At 40.0% G+C, this 21,368-nt stretch overlaps 1 protein-coding gene across 1 annotated transcript in view; it reads right to left on the minus strand.

Moving 5' to 3' along the window:
- Window positions 1–979: 979 nt before the first annotated feature.
- Window positions 980–21,368, minus strand: part of LOC121859615 (tribbles homolog 2-like) — a 77,583-nt gene continuing 57,194 nt past the window's right edge. Inside the window, exons 4-5 of the mRNA XM_042356554.1 lie at window positions 4,317–4,499; window positions 980–4,027 (exon numbers count right to left, since the gene is read on the minus strand). Of these exons, the coding sequence (XP_042212488.1) occupies window positions 3,709–4,027; window positions 4,317–4,499 (502 nt within the window). The 3' untranslated portion in view covers window positions 980–3,708. The remainder of the gene's footprint in view (window positions 4,028–4,316; window positions 4,500–21,368) is intronic.

A 21,368-nucleotide genomic window follows, 5' to 3' on the forward strand; every position in this document is an offset into this window, starting at 1 on the left:
AGATCTGAAACTCTTATTTTGAAACATTTTTTTGGTCCTTGGGACCTGATCAAGTAAATTTTACTAAAGATTTAAAAGTTACACCTGCAAACCTGATAAAATATAGGGTACTTATATTTGTTCACTGGAGATGTAGCTCTGACAATACAAAGTGTTGAGTACCTTTGCTTCTTGGGCATGTGATGTTACTATTTAACATGCCTAAGTTTTGTTTGAAGGCTGGTATCATCAAGTAGAAATAGATACATTTTCCCGTTTTATTAAAAAAAAAAAAAAAAAAATTATATATATATATATATATATATATATATATATATATATATATATATATATATATATATATATAATGAAAACGATAAGATAATCCAGTTGCCTCTGAAGATGTCTTGAATAAAGAGCGAAAGCTAAAAGGTATCCCGTTGTTCCCTTTTTCAGGTGTGATTTTATAAAGATTTATCTTATCCACGTTTCGTGTGATCTACATGAAATATATATATATATATATATATATATATATATATATATATATATATATATATATATATATATATATATATATATATATATATATATATATATATATATATATATATATATATAGAAACAATGGAGCACCTAGCTTTCGTCTTTTATTCAGTTGCCTCTGAAGATGTCTTGAAGAAGAAGGCTGAAAGCTAAGGTGCTCCATTGTTTCCCTTTTCCTGTGTGATTTTATCATTATTATATATATATATATATATATATATATATATATATATATATATATATATACATATATATATATATATACAGTATATATATATATATATATATATATATATATATATATATATATATATATATATATATATAATATAATATAATATATATAATATATATATATATATATATAATATATATATATATATATATATATATATATATATATATATATATATATATATATATATATATATATATATATATATATATACACACACATACAGTATATCTCCCTTGTAATCTTATCACTCAAGCGAAAATCCTGAGGCGAATTAGGAGCACAGGTATAGAACAGCAGTGAAGAATATCAATGTTCAAGAGAATGCAAATAACATTGGATCATAACAGATAGTTGAAAACATTTATGTTGAACATAACACAATTTACCCTCACTAATAAAAAATGAACAGGGTTTCTGTAGAATACCAGATACATCATATTATTATATAAAAAAAAATAAAAATTGCCAACTCAATAAACTTCTAGTTTGGTTTCTCATATCCATCCTCCCCACTGCATTTTTAAGTATGCATAAGTCATCAAACCTGCCCGCAGATACAATATCGTTGGGATTGGATACACGACTCCATTCCATGCTTTAGAGAAATAAATACTCGTATTCAAAATGAACTTGTATATACACAATCACATGGGTCAGGAGAATGCAACATTTGAATCTTACAACAAATTCATTCATTCAGTCTAAAACAACTGTGTAATTCTAATTGTTAGAGACTAGCACTGGGAATGAAATTCATTAAGCCAACCAAAGTAGCAAATATAATGCAATAATACAGCAAGCAATACATATTTACAAAAACGATCAGTAAAAATACTGAGGAAAGAAAAATATTCCCAACACTAATGATGTGCGATCCCCTGACAAGATCAATGCCAACACTTCCTAAAAACTCAAAAAGTTCTGTAACATAAGCATGCCAGCTTATCACAATGTTTCATTTCTTGTACACACAGAACGGAAGAGGTGGGGAAGATTTGACACATAGCGTTACCTTAAAACAGGACTGCAACTGACTAGGTATTCAAATCCTTGTCAGTGACAGCTTTAAATTGCACAAAGAAGGAGTCAAATTTAATCTGGAAAAGTTTTATTCAATCAGGGGGTGTTATAGCAACATAATGAACCAAATTTTCACTGTGAATATAAAAATGACTTCTTTAACTACCATCCCCTTCTCATGGCAAATTATCATGCTGCATGTTAATTTCTAATGCAATATTCATTTTTCATTCATTCAGATTCATGCATATGTTACAAACATACATTCTAAATGAGGGTGGGTTTAAATTGTCAGCAGTTTATCTACAAGACCATTGTTTGTTCTTTTATGTTAACTAGCCTTTTAGAACAGTTCTCCAGTCCACAAACTGCCATCACTGATGTTGAATTTAATAAAAAATGTTCATCAGTTAGCATTTTAAGCAGTGTACTCTTAAAAACTACAGTTTCTTAAGTATTTTATTTTGCATACTTTGAGGAATTTTACAAACATTTATTTATATTGTAAAAAGATAACTGGTATTTTCATAAATAATTACTGTTAATTGTTTCACTGATATGACTGCTGTTACAGAAAAAGCAAAGAGGCACTTCAAGGAGCAATACTGAAAAACTGAAACTGAAAACTTAAAAGGTACTGATTTTCTTTTGTATGCTGATGACACATCAGCAGCAACTTGTAACAAGATGAGGTTTCACACAACAAAAATGGGATGATATTAGCCACACGCACTTATGTAAAAGATTCATAAAATAACATAATATACAGTGTACAGCAGTTACCTTCATGCCAAAGCACATAATTACACACGCACACTGAAGACAACACTTACACCCTATTTATTTACCTTGTACTTTACTTGCCACTGATAGAAAATATTTTAAAAAATTACATACATGAAAGAGGTAAAGAACCTTTTTGTCTTGCCATTGATCCTAAAACACCATAATGCTAATAGGATCCCGAAAAGAATATCCTTCATGAGAAGTACGCATCTTCAAGCCTGCAAATTTACAAAGCTTCTCCTAGTAACGTGTCCTCCTGGCCTCCTGACTTGGACCAACTCCACCAGGAAGACCCTATGATATGGAACTTGAACAAACTGGAAACTAACGCATATTTACCGACTTCTACAAGCCTTGAAGATGCAAATTATCACAGATTTTCAACCGTGCTCCTGACTATAACAGAGCACAACCCCAAAATACTTTTTGCCCTGCTATGTTGCTTAGCTGGAATCATGAAAAATACCTAAAACATATTTGTTCTTCAAAGTTTAGGGCACAATGGGCATTCACTGCTTTGCAATAAAGATGTTGAGAATGTTAAACTACAATATTACACACTTGTCCCTATCAGTTTAGAAGTTGTATTTTGATATGGAAAGCATTACAAAATTTACACTGGAGGATTGCATTTCCACACACAGTACAGGTACTGTACTGTACGTTATTTGCCATTATCTAAAAGTTAATGTATTAAAGGCTTGGGAAGCACCACCACCACCTACTTTCTTGTGTTCTGTATGGATTAGGTCACTGTCAAAGAACCCTTGCTAGCCATCTACCATATGGGTATTAAATTTTTAAATAAGAAAGGGTAATTCCTTACAATTTATCTGATGACGTGGTTTGTATCACAACCCTAAAGAAATAAAGCAAAATGTTCTTACATGAAGACTTTTATTAAAAGGTCTACTTGGTAGGCCATATTCTAGGTTTACTTCCTGAAGATGCGCAGAATTAAGCTGCGCTCACTGGTACACTTGAAACCCTTGAAAGATGTGAAAGATCTCTGATAAGGGTACACTATAATAATTTTTAGGCTATGCCAACAGTCTGACACGTCCTGTTAAAGGTCTGAGAGGTAACCCTATGGACAGAGTGGGCAGCCACAACAGTGACTGGCCTGGACTGGTGGCACTCTACAGGCCAAACAAACTCGGTGTGTAAGTGGAGGTTGTGGCTGTGGCCTTGGGCGACTGTGAAAGATGGCTTGATGGCTGCACATACATGGTGGGGACGGTGTGATCACTGGGATCCCTTGGAGGATGGTCGCGGGGTGGCCGGGTTAGCCATGGGTGAGAGAGAACATCTTGGACGGCCAGGCGGCGGGCAGGGTCTCGTCGCAAGAGGTCAGTGATCAAGTGCCGGGCCCGGGAACTGACCCATTCTGGCACTTTGAATTCCCCGCATCTGATCTTCGCGAACAATGATGAGGTAACAGAGTCATGGAATGGGTACCTGAAAAAGAAATAAATAAGATCATAATTGTTCTACTTAACTGTCCTAATAAATACTAATACATGATCTGAAATCTTTGTTTTCAATCTTGTTAGTGTAAAAAATAAGTCCTGTAACTCTAGCATCTTTAAGTACAGTTCCTAGAAAATATACTTGTACTGTACCAGCTTAATACTGTACAGTACAGTACTCTCCAAATATCATAATTCATAATACTGTACTGTAGTGTTAAGACTTAATAAATTGTTTCATTTACAATGTGTGAGCCCAAATAAGTACGTAGTCTTACCTGCCGACTAGCATAGTGTAGAGCATCACGCCCAGGCCCCACATGTCGGCGGCACGGCCTGAGTAAGAGGAGAAGGTGAGGATCTCTGGTGCAACATAGGCAGGACATCCGTGCTTATCTTGCAGCCAATCCTCGTCTCCTACCAGCACACTGTCCTCTAGACTCTCCAGTTCCAGATGCTGTCTGTTGAAAGAATACACAAAGTTACACTCTGGTTTATGCATTGCAATTTCAAGAAGAAATTGAAAACAATTGTACTACTGTATATTAATTGCAACATTTACTGTAAATTTGTGGTAAATGCTCCTTTGATTATGTATCACTAAAAGGCAAAGCTAATAGGATAATAACCTAATCTACTAAGTACATGATTAAAATAAATGATATAATGGTCCTCTGAGCACTACAGTAGGGCAACTCAGGTACTGTACTACACAACATATTTCTTCTAATTCAATGATATCCCAAAATTAAACCAGACAGTCAATAGAAGAATATTTATTTAACAAGAAACTAGTCACCATAGAGAAGCTCCCACCCCAACATTCTCCAATCTAAAAGAAATAATCGAGATTTCTTTCCCAACACCCTGGATCCTTAATTCTCACACACACACACACCCCCGAGGACAGTCACTATACCATGTGAACACCACACCACCCGATATCTCCATGACCACATGAGGTCCTTCATATCAACACCGACGGACGAGTTACTGCACCACGTGATCACCACACCACCCGGTGTCTCCATGACCACGTGAGGTCTTTCTTATCAACACCTACGGACGAGTTACTGCATCAAGTGGCCTTCGTGACATCACACAGTATGGCAAGAGACCAGTCCGGGCCATCAACTGTAAACTATAATAATTTGTGTGTTCAAATCATGTTCCTTCTCCTTGAGTATAGAGACAGGTTAAAGCATCTTAATTTGCACTCCCTCGAGAGACGTAGCGCGAGGGGCGACCTGATAGAGGTGTATAAGTGAAAGGCAGGGCTAAACAAAGGGGACATTACACAGGTACTCAAATTATCCAACCAGGAGCGAACTCGTAACAATGGTTTAAAATTAGACAAATTTAGATTTAGGCGTGAAATAGGTAAACACTGGTTTGGAAACAGAGTAGTGGATGAATGGAACAAGTTACCAAATATCATCATTAACTCGAATACGCTGAATAGCTTCAAACATAGGTTGGATGCTTATATGAGCAATAGGGGTTGGGTGTAAACGGGACTGCCCAGTATGGGCCAATAGGTCCGCTGCAGTTTCCTCCATTCTTATGTTCTTATGAAAGCTTTTGTTAAACGACCCACCTACCCATGTCATTGCATGTAATAAGATAATTTTTGTCTAATAAACCGTTAATTATTATTATTACACACACGCGCTACGTACATTATATAATAGACAATACGTGAACACCCTACACTAAGTAAAGATTAGTCAAGATAATGAGGGGCAGTTTAAATAGAATTTCCACGGTCACAATCACAACAAAATGTTACCCTATGGGTTCAAAAGTTTACAGCAACGAGTGAATAATGCCAGCCGCATCCATGGCCAGAACAAGGAGCCCCCCCCCCTTCCCTTTTACGATGGAGATATTCATACCCGTAGCTTATTTGTAGATCAACATGTAACAATCTATACCATGGCCATATTAGTGTGGATAAAAAAAAAGGAACATTAAATGGTGCTGACAACAAAATTACACAAAAAATGATGCACACGATTTTTTTTTATGTTTTTTCCTGATTTTCCCCGTATTAGCGAACCGTTTTAACCCTTACCACTTTTAAGCTTAACCTCTGGCGTTGGATATCCGGCGCTACTCCAAGTTAATCGATGTAAATATGATACAAAGTTCTAGAGAGTGGGGGGGGGGGGGGTATAGTATAGCAGGTTACAAACAAAATTGTCAGTCCGCCTTAATGCATTTTCTAACCATCATTTTATAAGTGGTGATGGAAATAAGTTATTAATAATATACCCAGCGACCAACAGTTGAATAGAGTGCTTTTTCCAGTCAGCCACCCACTTCTGATGCCAATTTCTGTACGTGTAACTTCACCAAAGTTATTTTAATCCATTTTAGTGACGCCCGGAGTACAATTTATCCTTATGAATCTGGATCTAATTCTGATGCAACTTTATTTGGAGGAAGATAAGGTAGATGGGACTGTGAGTACCATTCATTTTTATGTTCTGTGTGTGTGTGTGTGTGTGTGTGTGTGTGTGTGTATCTCCCAGTCTTGTGACAGTGTGTGTGTGTGTGTGTGTCGTAGCAGTGTTGCAGTCATATGGTCTAATGGGCATTTCCTGGTCTCCTCACCAGCCTTGGTTACTTTGGCAATCAACAAACATCCATTCATGTAAGTTTTATTTCACTTTGTTTGGTTTTGTTAATTGCAAAATACGATTTTTTCTTCAAAATTACAAGTGATTACGCACCTCAAGTTTACTATTATCCTGTACTTACATGCACGTGAATTCCAATGAAAAATAAAAACTACCTAAATTACGATCAATTGGAAAACTGATGCAATTTACGTAAATATCTAATTATGAGATACACATTACGATACAACACTCTTTCTATTTAAAACATTCCAGTGGCAAGTATCACCTACGGCCTACGCTACAGGTGTGGTCAGGTTAGTCCCAACCTCCCCTGGCGACGCTGCACTCGGGAAACCTGCCAGTCGCGCAATCGTTCACATCCGCGTCGCCGAGTGTGTGACGCAACGTGACGTTACCTTGGCTACGTGGCCGTGACATCCATATTATGCGCAATGGTAATTATTGTGGCTGCCTTGCAAATTCTCTCCACCCCCTCCCTCGCCTCCTCCGTGGGAACGACAATGTCGACCTCCGGGCGAACTGTTGAGCTATGACAAGAAATATGAGTAACTAGTGGGTGCGGCGGCGTGAGTGAACTGTGATAAACACCGCAGGCTGTGGTCTGAGCTGGTAGCGTTGCTAAGTGTAAGGGTGTATGCTGTTATACAAGACACATTTCCCGCTATTTCTTACGGCAGCTAACTTAAGCATCACATACTTAAAAAAAAAAACACACACACAGGCGTTAGTGTAATATTTCACTAGTCACCAAAAATGATGTTGGTTCATGAATCATATTGGATGTTTCTTACGACTTACTACTTGAAGATATTGTTAATTCCTAGAGACTGCATTTGAACTCAAACTGACTTATTTAGTCAAGAATCTTGAGCTCTCTCAGCAAAAATACAAAATTGTGAAGTTCAAGATTACAGAGTGGAATCTCCTGCACAAGGATGTTCATGTTCGACTTCTGAAAACGTAGAGTTTTATCAAGTTCTTAACTGTGGAGCAGTTCAGTGCATTACTGCTGAGGTTTGATGGTCTCTTAGATGCACCAGATCATAAGGCTGATCCATCCGAGAAGTCTTTTTTATTGACAACTCCAAAACCAGTTTGAAAGCTGTTCTTTAAAATGGAAATCAGATACCTAGCATACCTAGGGCTCACCCAGTTCATCTAAATGGAGTCCACTTGAGAATATGGTAGTGGTGCTTAAATCTATCTAATAAGCTGAATTTCAATGACATGCGGATTTATAGGCCTACTCAAGGGTACACAAGATGGCTTTAAATATTTTTCGTTTCTTGTGTGGACCAACCGTGCTGAAAAAGCACAATTGTCAGAGCATTGACTAGGCTCGATGTGATAATTGTATTCACGGTAAGAAGAGGCTGCAACACGAAACACTTTAGATCTCGCAGTATGTGTACTTACCAACATGGTACACCAAGCAAGTGTTAATGAAAAACTTTATTAACGCAATTCTTAAAGATGGGGAATAGTTCAAGTACATTAGTCAGAAATTCCCAACACAAAAAACGCTAAATTGAAGAAAGATTTTCATGGGAGCGCAAATTCGTGAAGGGCTGCAGCGTTATACATCTGGTGAATACAAACGGAAATCCAAGACTTTCTTTTAGTATCGTCATTTAAGTCAGAATTGGTTATACTCGTCAAAGACCACTCAGAATGTCTATGTAATTTACACAAATACAAAACTTACTATGTAAGATAATATTTTTATTATTATTTTTTTATAAACAAAAACTTTAGATTCATACTCAATATACTTACATCTACTAAATACAAGTATTTTGTTTCTGAGTCAGATGAAAAGTTTAAATTTGTTGACCAGTGTTATCATTTTAGGTAACCAGTTCTTGAGGAGGCTCTAAGCACGACACAAACTCTACACTTGGATCTACAGTAACAATAGATGAACTGTAATCTAGCAATACCTACGAATGTTGACACGGCGCCTCGCCCACAATGTAAAGGGTTTGATAATGCATCATAAAGACCTCACATTAGCCAACCAAGGTCTTGGCTAATATCACGTCACAATAACACCGGGGTTGCGAACTCCCTCAATAGTGTACCCCTCCTCTCCCACCTTCCCCGTCCCCTCTCCTCCCCATGGTGTGACAGACACGCCCAACCAGCCAGCGCGACCTTCAAGTAGGAGAGGGCGGTCGGGTGGGCGGCGGGGAGGGTGGCGTGAACGGCGACCAGCGGGCCCTGGCTTGATCAATACCAGGTCTTGGCTACTTCACTGGTGTAAATACGAGGCTGGGCCTAGCCATTTTTACCACCTCTACTGTTATCAGAGACGCCGGTACCACAGCTCCTGCACTTTCTAATGCTCTTCTTTCAGTTTTAATTTTTTAAACTGAATTTTCAAATGTTCATTTTGCCAAGACACCTGTAAAAATATCCTATTACAACTGATAAAACGGAAGTGTGAAAAACAGTGACAAGACAATCCACTAAGCTAGGCTCAAAATTTCAACATTTGTTGCGCGGGATGACGGAACAAAATACCTCCAGACAATTTCCCACTGGAAAATCCCATTAAAATGGCAGGCAACAAAACCACACTAGTTCACATTTCTACAAGCATTAATGACTTGTTCGGTTACACGGGATTTTGACCTACAACCCTCACAGCCACCATCACCAACAAGCCTGACCCTGACCAAGCTCACGTAATATAAGTTTTACAACTCCTGAAGACTGTGTAACCAATTACAGTTGTTTTCAGTTGCTAATGACGTTAATTCCTAGTAGGCGAATTTAGGCGCAAACTTTTAAAAGAATGTCGTAAGAGCTGTTGTCGTAAGCTCAAGTTTCACCCCAGTTAGCGTTCACTCTGACACTGTTCCGAACCAATGCTTCAAGGTATCCTGAACTGGGAATGACTAATCCTTGGGGACTCAGATTTTCATGCTAAAATCCAGGCCCTTGTTCGGGTTTTAGTACGATATCCGGGCCGGGTCCAGTAGCCCGTTCTATACTGTAATGATTCTTGTCACATCTATGGCTAATGAACCAAAACTAAGCATTATAAACTGAAATTAATCAGGATACGTTTTGTTGGCTCTGATTATCTCACTTGAACCAAATAAACCTGACCTAAGTTACTCCAGGTTACAACTGATTTCACAATTACAGTTTATTTGGCGTGTAGAGGACTCAGCAGCTACAAGTGCCGCAGGGAATATACTCTGTTAAATGTAATCACGTTTATAGGTGGTATCACATGATCACACTGTCTTAATACTATCAAATACTTGGACGAAAGTGTTCCTACTTAAACATTTCACCGTGGAGTTTAGGGGATTCCCCGTCAAGAAGGAAAGTAATGTCACGGAAGACAAGTGACAGCAAAGGTTGACAAGTGACGTCATGGACTGGAAAAACAAGAGGCGCGTCCTGGAAAGGCATGTGACGTCAGGGGAAGAAAAAGTCCAGAAAATAACATAAGGAAAGTTATTCTAGGATAAGAAAACAAGCCGAAAAGAAGTGACGTCAGCGAAAGAAAACGGCATACCAAGAAAACAGTTTAATGAAAGAAAGGGAAAGAACACCATAACACGGGGATACAGGTAACGTATTGGGAAATGGGTTGAACTTGTGGAGCGATAACATTGGCATAGATTTTGGGCGGCACACAGGAGGGGAGTTAAGTAAGTGGAAGGGAGAGGGAGACAACACAGGTGGAAGAGGAAACAGGAAGAAGGATAATGATTGAGGGTGGTGAAAGGGAGAAAAGAATGATGATAAAATGGTGAAGGATACAAAAAGGAGGTGAGGATACGAGGGTGGAGGGGGGGGGGTGGGGGAGGGAGGACATTAGGAGAGAGGCGGAGACGCTGAACATTCGTGTTTTGGGGTGAAGGCTACCGCTCCACAGTGGAGGACCACCAGCTCGTCACTACAACATTCTACCCAACAATATCCCACCAATGTGACTCAAACTCAGCCATACCAACACCTTGTGGATGATTTGTAGTACTAACAAGCAAGGAGGGAGAGACCTAACTCCCTCTTGACCTTCCACTGCATAAACTGAAAGTCATGAGAGCAAAAACCGCCATTATCGCAGCTAGGTGGAGAGCGGTGTGTGACATTCCCAGGCAATGTAAAGCGACCTCCAGGTGGCGTCAACTCCACTACCTCCACCACCCAGCAAGTGGGTTGGGTGGAGGGGGTCTAGTGGTGGTAGGTGGCGGTCTCCTATGTAGGTGAAGGTTGGCGGGCCGACCACCGAGGCCAGCTTGCTACCCCTGCTCCACAACCCACAACATTTACTGCAACCATATTGTTTACATATTCAGATGCTCAGTTTATCAGTACTTCATAAGTGAGTCAATACAAATCCCGTATAATCAACAAATATAAAAATATCCACCCACGAAAATACCAACCTCAATTCAGAGGAAAATGAGGAAAATTAGTGTCACGATCATTCTGGCAGCAAGTCCAGTGACACACAATGCATCATAAACAAGATGACAAACTATGCTAAACACGTACATTAGCTACAGCTATTAATGATTAAAGAACACAAATATTATGAACTCTTACTTAGCCACAAGATCCGAAAACTGATTTGCGAGGCGGCCACTAACAGCAAGTCGCATCCCAAGAGAGTATTTACACTATATATTAACGGGTTAAGCTCAATTATCAAACTCAAACTTGAAGACATGGTGTAGCCACAATGCAGTCACAAGTACAGTGTCGAACAATGCTGTGTAATTATGTAATGTCTCAAAATACCATATTGAACATTATACTTAATTGTTAAGTACGTCGTATTGCATGGAGCAACCACATATATTTCACAGAATTATCACTTTAATTCCTTTAGTTTACATCTAAAAAAAAATAAAAAAATTGCATCTATTTATATCAGCAGAAATCGTCACTGTAGTTGTCATGTCTGCATATAACCTGCAGAGGAAATATCCCATTAGAGGTGAACTAATGTGAGCCTTCACGCTTTCACTGATTATTTTACACAAGGGACCCGATCCTTAGTGTTATCTGCGTCACATTTTTAGGTAGAATATTATAATGCTGAATCCTGTTTTCTTATATGAAGATAAATGGCAGTAGGGCAACTCATACAACACAACAATACTACACTTCTTATTGTTAACATACTGTATATATCTTCACTTTATGCTTTCAACACCTTTCCATTTTATTTTTTATTATTTTGTTTTAATCCCACTTTCGACGGTTTGTTTCTAATGAATGCGTGACAAGTTCAAAATTACATTCATTAATCCCAGTGATTAGATATCATGCATTCTAAATCATCTACGACAATACTGTGTTTGTATCTTCACTCCTCCAGACCGCAGGATTACAGACAGCTTTTGATTAAGCAAGACTCGGCAAATCTGGAAGGCCTTCAAGGGAACACCTGAGTAAGGTATGAATGTTCTACAAGACAGTCTACATGGCCACAAGTTTAACAAGTCGTATCTTGCACACAATAAATGGTGCTTACATATCTTACTGGCTTTATATATATATAACCAGTAGTGAGTAAACAAAGATATGTGATGTTTTCTATTTTGGTAGACTTAAGGCTACTGACGCAATATAACTTAACAAGTTGTACTATAAATACATGATGCAAAAACAGGACAAGTCGTGGCAACGCGCCGTCAGTTTTGTTGTTACCACGAATGACGAAATAAATGGAAGTTGCATAGGGTAATGTGAGGATGATTCCCACGGCGGCATAATCATAAACACAGTAAAACAGATCTCTGAAGTGTAACGATACATAAAAAAGCAGAAAAGTTACTTTTTAATTGTACACAAAAATAAATACATATTACATATTAGAATGACAGTATTACACGAGACTGTGATCGAGCCGTACATACCTGCATATAAGCATCAACACGCATGGATAACTAATGAACTTTAATGGTTATTCTTGCACTGTGAAGTAGTTTCTATTAAATGTCAGGTACTTGCAAAACAGTAATCGATACAACAGTGTGAGAACTCGTTGCGAGGGTTAAACTGGCACGGGTATTTTCAGCATATTGTGAGATAACTGAAAACGTAGCTACTGGTGAAGATGATTAATAAATATTAAGACTGTTGACTGATCTACTCTAGTAACTAGTTAGTGGAGTTGAGAATATACAGTATATTGATTGGTTGAGCTCATTAACAGTCTAACTGGTTTGGCTCATTGGTGGTGTTGACGAATAGCCTCGCTAGGTAACCCCACGAGAACGATATCCTATCCTGTCATTTGGTAAAGGAAAATAATCACACTGGAAAAATTATCTCTGCCTGATATTATTATTTTTTAAAGCCAATCACAATATTAAAGTCGACAGGATATGGTGCAATGCTGAAGCCACCGAACTCTAATTATAGCTCAAACTGTGTAGAAACTCTTGGCTTCAGGACTCATTGTCTTCTATCTTTATATATATATATATATATATATATATATATATATATATATATATATATATATATATATATATATATATATATATATATATATATATATATATACTGTATATCACAAGTGCGCAACGTCCTCCTCATTTTTTCTCTCCTCTACTGGTGGTGGTGTATCTGTGATCGATTTTTGTGAGGACCGTGATAAGAGCTATCGCGACACTACTGGTCAGTGACCAAATAAACATGTAAGGCTCGGTCGCCTGTTTCATACCTCCCAAGACGCGAGGAAGTACAGGGTTACAATACCAACTGCGTACTTACCACCACGCGGGAGTATAGTACACTACAAAGAAACATGAGCTTGTGGGATTTCGTTCATTTCATGGTGTGACTCTGCTAACTTTATTTACTAGTGGGATTTTCCCCAGTGGAAATAAAGTTTGATGGTATTTTATCCACGCATCAACGTCACAAGCGTCCAGGGTGTATTGTATATGATAACTGTGTTACCATCACACCACCCCAATATGTGTATTACGACACATCACCACCCGGCTGTAAGAGTCCACGACATACCCACATACCACCACCAAACTATCATAATCCGCCCACGTAGTTGCGTCAACCATGATATGCGTTATCTGGAATGTCAAAAACAGCTCTTCCATATCCAACCACAGTACCAACCACATACAAACGCAACACTGCAACACAACTGAATAATGTTTATTAAAATCTGACACTGGTTGTGACACTGGCATAGACCACCTGGCAGACACTGCAGGTTCTGTGTGACCCCTCCAATACTTTCTCGGTAACTTTCCCTTGGTTGCTGCCGCCGCTTCACGTGCCGTGCCTTTATCTCAGCACCACCTCACCTGTACAGCCTAGCAGCACAGCTTGTATCGGGTCACAGGGAACGTATTTTGGCAGCTCAGTAGTAATAGCACTGATAGTTCAAGAAAACTATTGACGGGACTGTGATACAATTTAACAAATTGAAGGCGAGGCCGTGGCAACCATAATTACAATTGCGACAACGACGGTAAGTGTGTGTTTCATCACCGACCTCTGCCACCATCGCCGCCAACCTCGCCACCGTGCAACTTTCACACTTGTGTACACGACATTTAACACTCAAATTCCCGCTTCCCCTGCACTATCCACACCTCATCACCTGGTAAGCAACTGTGGGTCTTCTGATACTACAACAGAGAGGCCAGATCTCCCGAAAAGGACTAGATATTGCAGCTCTCATATGAAATCGTTTGAGAAATAGGATTGGCACGATAAAAATGTAAAGATATTTTACAAATAAGTCGCTATTCAAAAAAGTCATAATATTTTAGTGTTTCCTTTTGTTTATTTAGCTGCAAGTTGAGGTTAAGCCTGGGAGAGTGTATAGGTGCAGCAGGGGGAGGTGAATATGTGAGATGATCTATGGAAGGGTCTCTAGTGGCTGGCTTGCTGGCGCTTTACTCACTCTGGCTTAATCCTTGGCTTAAGAGAGTGGAGGAAGCCCCAAGGACAAGGAGCCACTACTACCCACCATGATGACGCCCAACCCACGCTCGCCCAGGAACCACGGCGGTCACCGAGGTAACAGCTGCTACCCAACAAGGAAGGATTCGCGTGGGCAGCCCGTCTCCTCCGACAGTGCGACTTTTTGCTTACCTTGCTTCACCTCCCGCAGCACAGGCAATGTTGAGCAACCAACTCTGCCACCTCCGTACCCGGCGCTCCGCTACACTCACTCACTCACACTCACCAACAATCCACAAAAAACAGGCCAGCACTACATATACCGTAATTAATGGAGGTGAGAACATGGAGTCACACCGGCCAGGCACAGCGGGTATGGCCTCACTGAAGACACTCAATCACGTCATTGTAAATAAACACAAGACAACAAAAACAGCCTAATTTTTTCATGGGCATTCTTTGTTGATTTCCCTCAGGCCAATGGTCTCGTTAGCGTAACTAGCGAAGGCACGCCTTACATATGCCTGCAAATATACATATATAAACAATGTAAGTATTTGCCTGGGAAGGAGCTCCATTCACGAATTGACAACTGGTAGGCGACCCTGATATTTACACTGCTGCTAAATAAATCCGGGTCACCCGATTTCTTCATATGAATGGGTCAAGAGGCTTTACGTGTGACTTAAGAAACGCACACAAGAACTGCCCCTGGTTGATAAACGAACGATCATGATTATTTTCCAAATGTCAACAACGTAATGTCAGCGAATATTCCATATTAAGTGTTCTCATTCGAGTTTTTGTCGCACATCAAGTGGTTACGTGACGTGGTTTTAAACTACAAGTTGCACAAATATCCCACCCATGAAATAATACTACACAAAATACCCAATTAGGTCAGGTTATATCATCTGAACACCCATCATGTACAGTAAATGAATAATACAAGATCCCGTGTGTCAGTAAGCTTCCTAACATGGCTCCAAAGGCCAAGCTTATTCCCTCAGGTCTGTTACAAACGTATTGCCAACATTATTTTTCGTAACACAAGTTCTGACAACACTGACGACAACACAGGTACCACGCTGTTATTACGTCCTGGACACACCTGGCCCAAACCTCTTTCACATACTGTACCTGCTTCTTCGTTCGTGTGCGTACCTGGTTCCCTCCCGCCAAACTTTACAATGTAATTTACCAAACCACAGGAAATTATACACCAACACGTGGCTGGGTTTTGATAAATGTACTCTAATTTAAAGCTCATTTCTCTATTCTATTCAAACCTGACCTAATCTCTTCCGACATGAACTAACTTGGCTGCCTTCTGGTGTATCAAAACCGCGAATATTCCTCAGTTAACAATATTAAGACTCAATCAAGAACGTATTGTCACTCGGGGTATCTTTCTCGGCAACATCAGGCTTCACCATGACACTATAAATATCCCTCAGCAACACCAGGTTTCATCATGACACACTAAAACCATGAATATCCCTCAGCAACACCAGGCTTCATCATGACACACTAAAACTATAAATATCCCTCAGCAACACCAGGCTTCACCATGACACACTAAAACTATAAATATCCCTCAGCAACACCAGGCTTCACCATGACACACTAAAACTATAAATATCCCTCAGCAACACCAGGCTTCACCATGACACACTAAAACTATAAATATCCCTCAGCAACACCAGGCTTCATCATGACACACTAAAACCATGAATATCCCTCAGCAACACCAGGCTTCACCATGACACACTAAAACCATGAATATCCCTCAGCAACACCAGGCTTCACCATGACACACTAAAACCATGAATATCCCTCAGCAACACCAGGCTTCATCATGACACACTAAAACCATGAATATCCCTCAGCAACACCAGGCTTCACCATGACACACTAAAACCATGAATATCCCTCAGCAACACCAGGCTTCACCATGACACACTAAAACCATGAATATCCCTCAGCAACACCAGGCTTCACCATGACACACTAAAACTATAAATATCCCTCAGCAACACCAGGCTTCACCATGACACACTAAAACCATGAATATTCCTCAGCCAAACACCCACCCTAAGTCTCCACGACGCATTAAGAGCTGAGAATATATCCCTCAGATCCCGGTAAAAACCTTCATCCCAGGAGAGAAAAACAAGGGTTACCTTCCAGCAACTTCCTACCGCTAACGGCAACACCCAACCACTCGTCTCGCTCCTTACCTGCAAGAAAAGAAAGGAGAATTAGTTAATATTACTCAACTTGCTACACAAAGTTATTTTTAATTATAACAAACGTGGATGGTGGCGTAGTTAACAATATAACAGAAAACCACGAGTCTATGTCCACAAAAGCAAATAGATTAAGTTCACCTGGAATTAAAATATGCATACCTGACGAACCTCATTGTTATAGAAATACTGTACTGTGTCCAGTGTTTTCCGGCTACAGGTATACATAACCATGCAAAGAATTTTATGGTAAGTTTTTAATAGAACGTAAATTGGACAAGAGTAAACAGTATTGGAATTCCTTGGGGGCCGTTGGGGGGAGGAGGGGGGGGTAGAGAGGAGGGCAGAATAAAAAGCTGCTCGGGCAGTGTGACGCAAGACGCGGCACCAATCCCAGCAAAAAGCAGGGACACCTCCACTATCAGCAACACTGTTGCTCCTCCAATGTTATTTACTCTAGTGATTGGTGTTGCAACAGTGTTATCGTGAGGCAGCATACCGTACACACTTTGCAACCAAGGGTGAAATAATGCTCAACAACACTCATACTGGTTCTTGTCTTAAAACGCCGTAAAGGAGACCACGAAATGTTCTGGGAAAGTAGTACTTACTGTAAAAATTATTACTACATAATGAAACTTTGCGTTCATTCAGAGACAGCCTTCATTTGCCACACTCAACACACCTTTTCCACGCAAATGCACGTACGACTAACGGCAGCCTGTACACTTCTGTTGGGGATTTCACCTTTCACAACATACGAACACAATACGCCCGGCTATTATAACGGCATACCCCGCCTACCCCACCCTGGCGAGTACAGTATTTGGACCTGGAGATACTTAAGCCGGAGATAATTGTCAACTAAACTGTTTTGGTGGATTTTGTCCATGTTAAACTATTCGACCGATGGAATTTTTGGCCACAAATTCTGGTAAGGTATTTTCTCCGCAGGAATTTCCAATGGGCCATTGTGTGACTGTGTTGAAGTCTAAAGATAAATGAGTCACTGATCATGGCATAATCACAAACTGATCCAAGATATGACTACGTGTTGGATAAGAAAAATAAATCCATGCCACAATAATAATAAAAATAAAATCCCAGTTCAGGTTGGTGGGATGTTTACCTGCAACAGTCAAGCTCAGGATAACCTCACACTGTACTGTACAGCTACGGCAGCTCAGGAACACCATACATACTGGTTATGCAGCTACGGAAGCTCGGGATGACCTTACACTGATGGTGCAGCAGCCGCACAAGCCAAGTCTTGGGCGGGGCACCAACACAACACGGAAGTGACGCAACAACAATCAACTCTTCACCAGTGATCTCAGAACTGAAGGAAAAACACGAGGGTAGTGTGCAGAGCTCTTTCTATATCGGATTATTTTTACCAAGTGATAAAAATAAATCATAAAATGGCGATTGTGGGTTTTAAGTGAAGGGCAATAAGTGAACTATACTCCTGTGCTTTTAACTACTAATAAAATATATGTTTAAATGTATGGCGGATGTTCTTATGAGGGAATAATTTAGAAAGTGGCTAAACATGTCGGCCAAATCTTGTCAGTGTAGACGTAGATAGGGGAGGGGGGGGGGTCCCATGATGGTGGCCACAAGTAAAAATAACTTGCACTTTTCCATTCATGACAGCGCGCGCCGGTCATACGCCACTGTACACCCTCCATCCTATTACCCACCTCACTCATAAAAACCTGATTAGTCTGCACCTGTCGGCCATCCAACACACCTACTGTATGTTGGTGTATGAACTCTTCTCACAGCTCCTATCACCTACTCCTACTCAGCTACTACATCCACGACCTACACATATTGTACACATGTCCGTCACCCACACAGAAATACCACCCCAAAACGCACACAGACAGACAGACACCCTGCAGTTACCACTCACTATATTAAGAAGAAGAAGAAGAAGAAGAAGAAGAAGAAGAAGAAGAAATAGGCCGGTGGGGATGACGACACTCGAAGGTGCAGAAGAACTTGGCCCTTCGCCTTTCCCTCAACCCCTGACATTCTCCTCGTCGACCTACCCCGCCACCCATCAATTATGCAACGGTATACCTCACTCATCCCCTTACACACACACACCTCAATAACTTCCTCCAATGTTCACCACAAACATCCCGTCCTCCTCTTAAGACGCACTTGACCGAATTAGGTCGTTAATGGTCCACTGTTCTACAGGAGTTAATGGTCGTTAAATTCTACAGGAACAAAATAATATTACAGATTCGATGTATTAACAAAAAGCAGTTTCCTGTCCTTTACAAACTTCAATGAGACTGTTACTGGCCTAAACTTCATTAATATCTGTAACGTCAACTAACTACAGGCGTTATCTTTATACTGTACCTATACGATTACAGTCACCAAAAAGCCTGTAAGCTTTAGAGTAAACAAGAATTATATTGCGATAACTTAAGACAATTGTATGTATTCAGTGTTTATTTGTATATTCAGTGTATTTATCGGTGTATTCAGTGTATTTATCGGTGTATTCAGTGTATTTATCGGTGTATTCAGTGTATTTATCGGTGTATTCAGTGTATTTATCGGTGTATTCAGTGTATTTATCGGTGTATTCAGTGTATTTATCGGTATATTCAGTGTATTTATCGGTGTATTCAGTGTATTTATCGGTATATTCAGTGCATTTATCGGTGTATTCAGTGTATTTATCGGTATATTCAGTGTATTTATCGGTGTATTCCCCCATAATGACGTCATATACCATTACACCCCCCCCCTACATTATCAAACAGCATTGCTCATCTAAACCAAATAGAAACAACAAACATCAACACCACGCCTCAGAACGGGTCTCGCCCAGAGGAAATATTATCGTAAAGACGGAAATGCCGAGTGTGTTTACGCTTTTAAAAGACTTACCCCCTGACTATTTTGAAAATGTCCCATTGCTTAAGAGAAGAAGAGATAGTTTTGACACACCGCATGAGATGGGGGACTAACTAAGAGGAAAATTGACACCTCTTATGGTTACCTGCTGAAATGACCTCAAGGAACTAGGTTTTTGTCGTGATATAGCAAAGACCAACAACAAAGTGACTAACCAATATTTCTCTCACGGTACAAACAAGGGACAGAGGGACTAAGCATACACTTCTCCCGGTACACCAGCAGGAAATAGCGACTAGGGTACATTTGGTAAGATACAGAGAGAGAGAGAGAGAGAGAGAGAGAGGAAATAGCGACCAGGGTACACATAAACGGCACGTCGACACACATACAGTATACTCCCCAGGCTTCTCAGATGACGGACCACTTTTCTCACGGAAATGTCGTCACCGGTATTATGTTGCCGCTTGGTATGGCCGGGCACACAATGTTGCAATTTTTGTTTACCGGTCCATACCTCCGAAATTTCTACTAGTCACATATTTCCCAAGACACTAGGTGACCCCGTGCTGGCTATTTACGCACTTTTAACTAGCAAACAAAAGAAGGTTAATTTTAATGACCCTTAGCTATGTTTCTGTTCTTGCTGAAAAGTCACAACTAAGCAGAGAACAGATTCTGGGTCAAGGGATCTTTCTCCTTGTACTGGGACACTGTGGCTTTGTTAGATTTAGTGCAGTGGAGTTCCGTGTAAAATTGATTTGTGTCAGGCAGGGGGGCAGCCATGTCCACGGGCAGATTTCAAATTTCTACTGCTTTTGTTTGTTTTTTGTTTGTTTGTGTTGTGTGTGTGTGGGGGGGGGGAGAGGGGGTGATATACGACCACTGATAGAAGGTGAACCACGAGGCGATAATTATCTCCACCTAATGATATAAATACTAAAAAAACGAAATACCAGCAGTGCTTCCGTCAGGCTAATCTTTGACCATATTATATACTACATAAACTGACTATACACTTATACTACGTCCTATATGTATACGCCTCGAAATATAAACTCATACACGAAATAATACAGCTGACACACGACTGGAGAGGAGCGAGTGTTGACGAAACAATAAGAGTGTGACAACATATGGCAGGTGAGCCTCATGATTGCTCAACTCGTCGTCAAGCCTCGTCATCCACAACCTTGATCACCAATTTAAGATAACATTTATATCAACACTCCCAAGGTCATGATGATCCAAAAGTTACAGCAAAATTTACAACTAAACTTGAACTAAACACTTGTACCTGCAGGTTAGCACGCACGCATACTGTAGGAGGTCAGGAGAGCATGTTGAAGAGAATACAGGTTACAGGTACAGCAATCACAGGTGTTTTTATGCTTTTGTGTTTAAGGATACATGTTTATCTAACCTGTTGTGGTATTGCTTGTAAATTGGTGAGGGTCGAGTGGGGGAGGGGGTAGGGGTGAGGGAGGTAGGGGGGATAGAGCAACGCTGAGTGGTGGCGGTGATAGTGAGTGTCACCTTTCACCTGCTTCTTGACACCAACACCGACACTTGACCCTTAAACCTCTCTTCATAATAATAATCATGAGTGGGGGGAACTTAAACTGTGTGTGTGTGTCTACTG

Source organism: Homarus americanus, unplaced genomic scaffold, assembly GCF_018991925.1.
Source record: "Homarus americanus isolate GMGI-L3 unplaced genomic scaffold, GMGI_Hamer_2.0 scaffold2224, whole genome shotgun sequence".
In the NCBI taxonomy this organism is placed as follows: Eukaryota; Metazoa; Arthropoda; class Malacostraca; order Decapoda; family Nephropidae; genus Homarus; species Homarus americanus.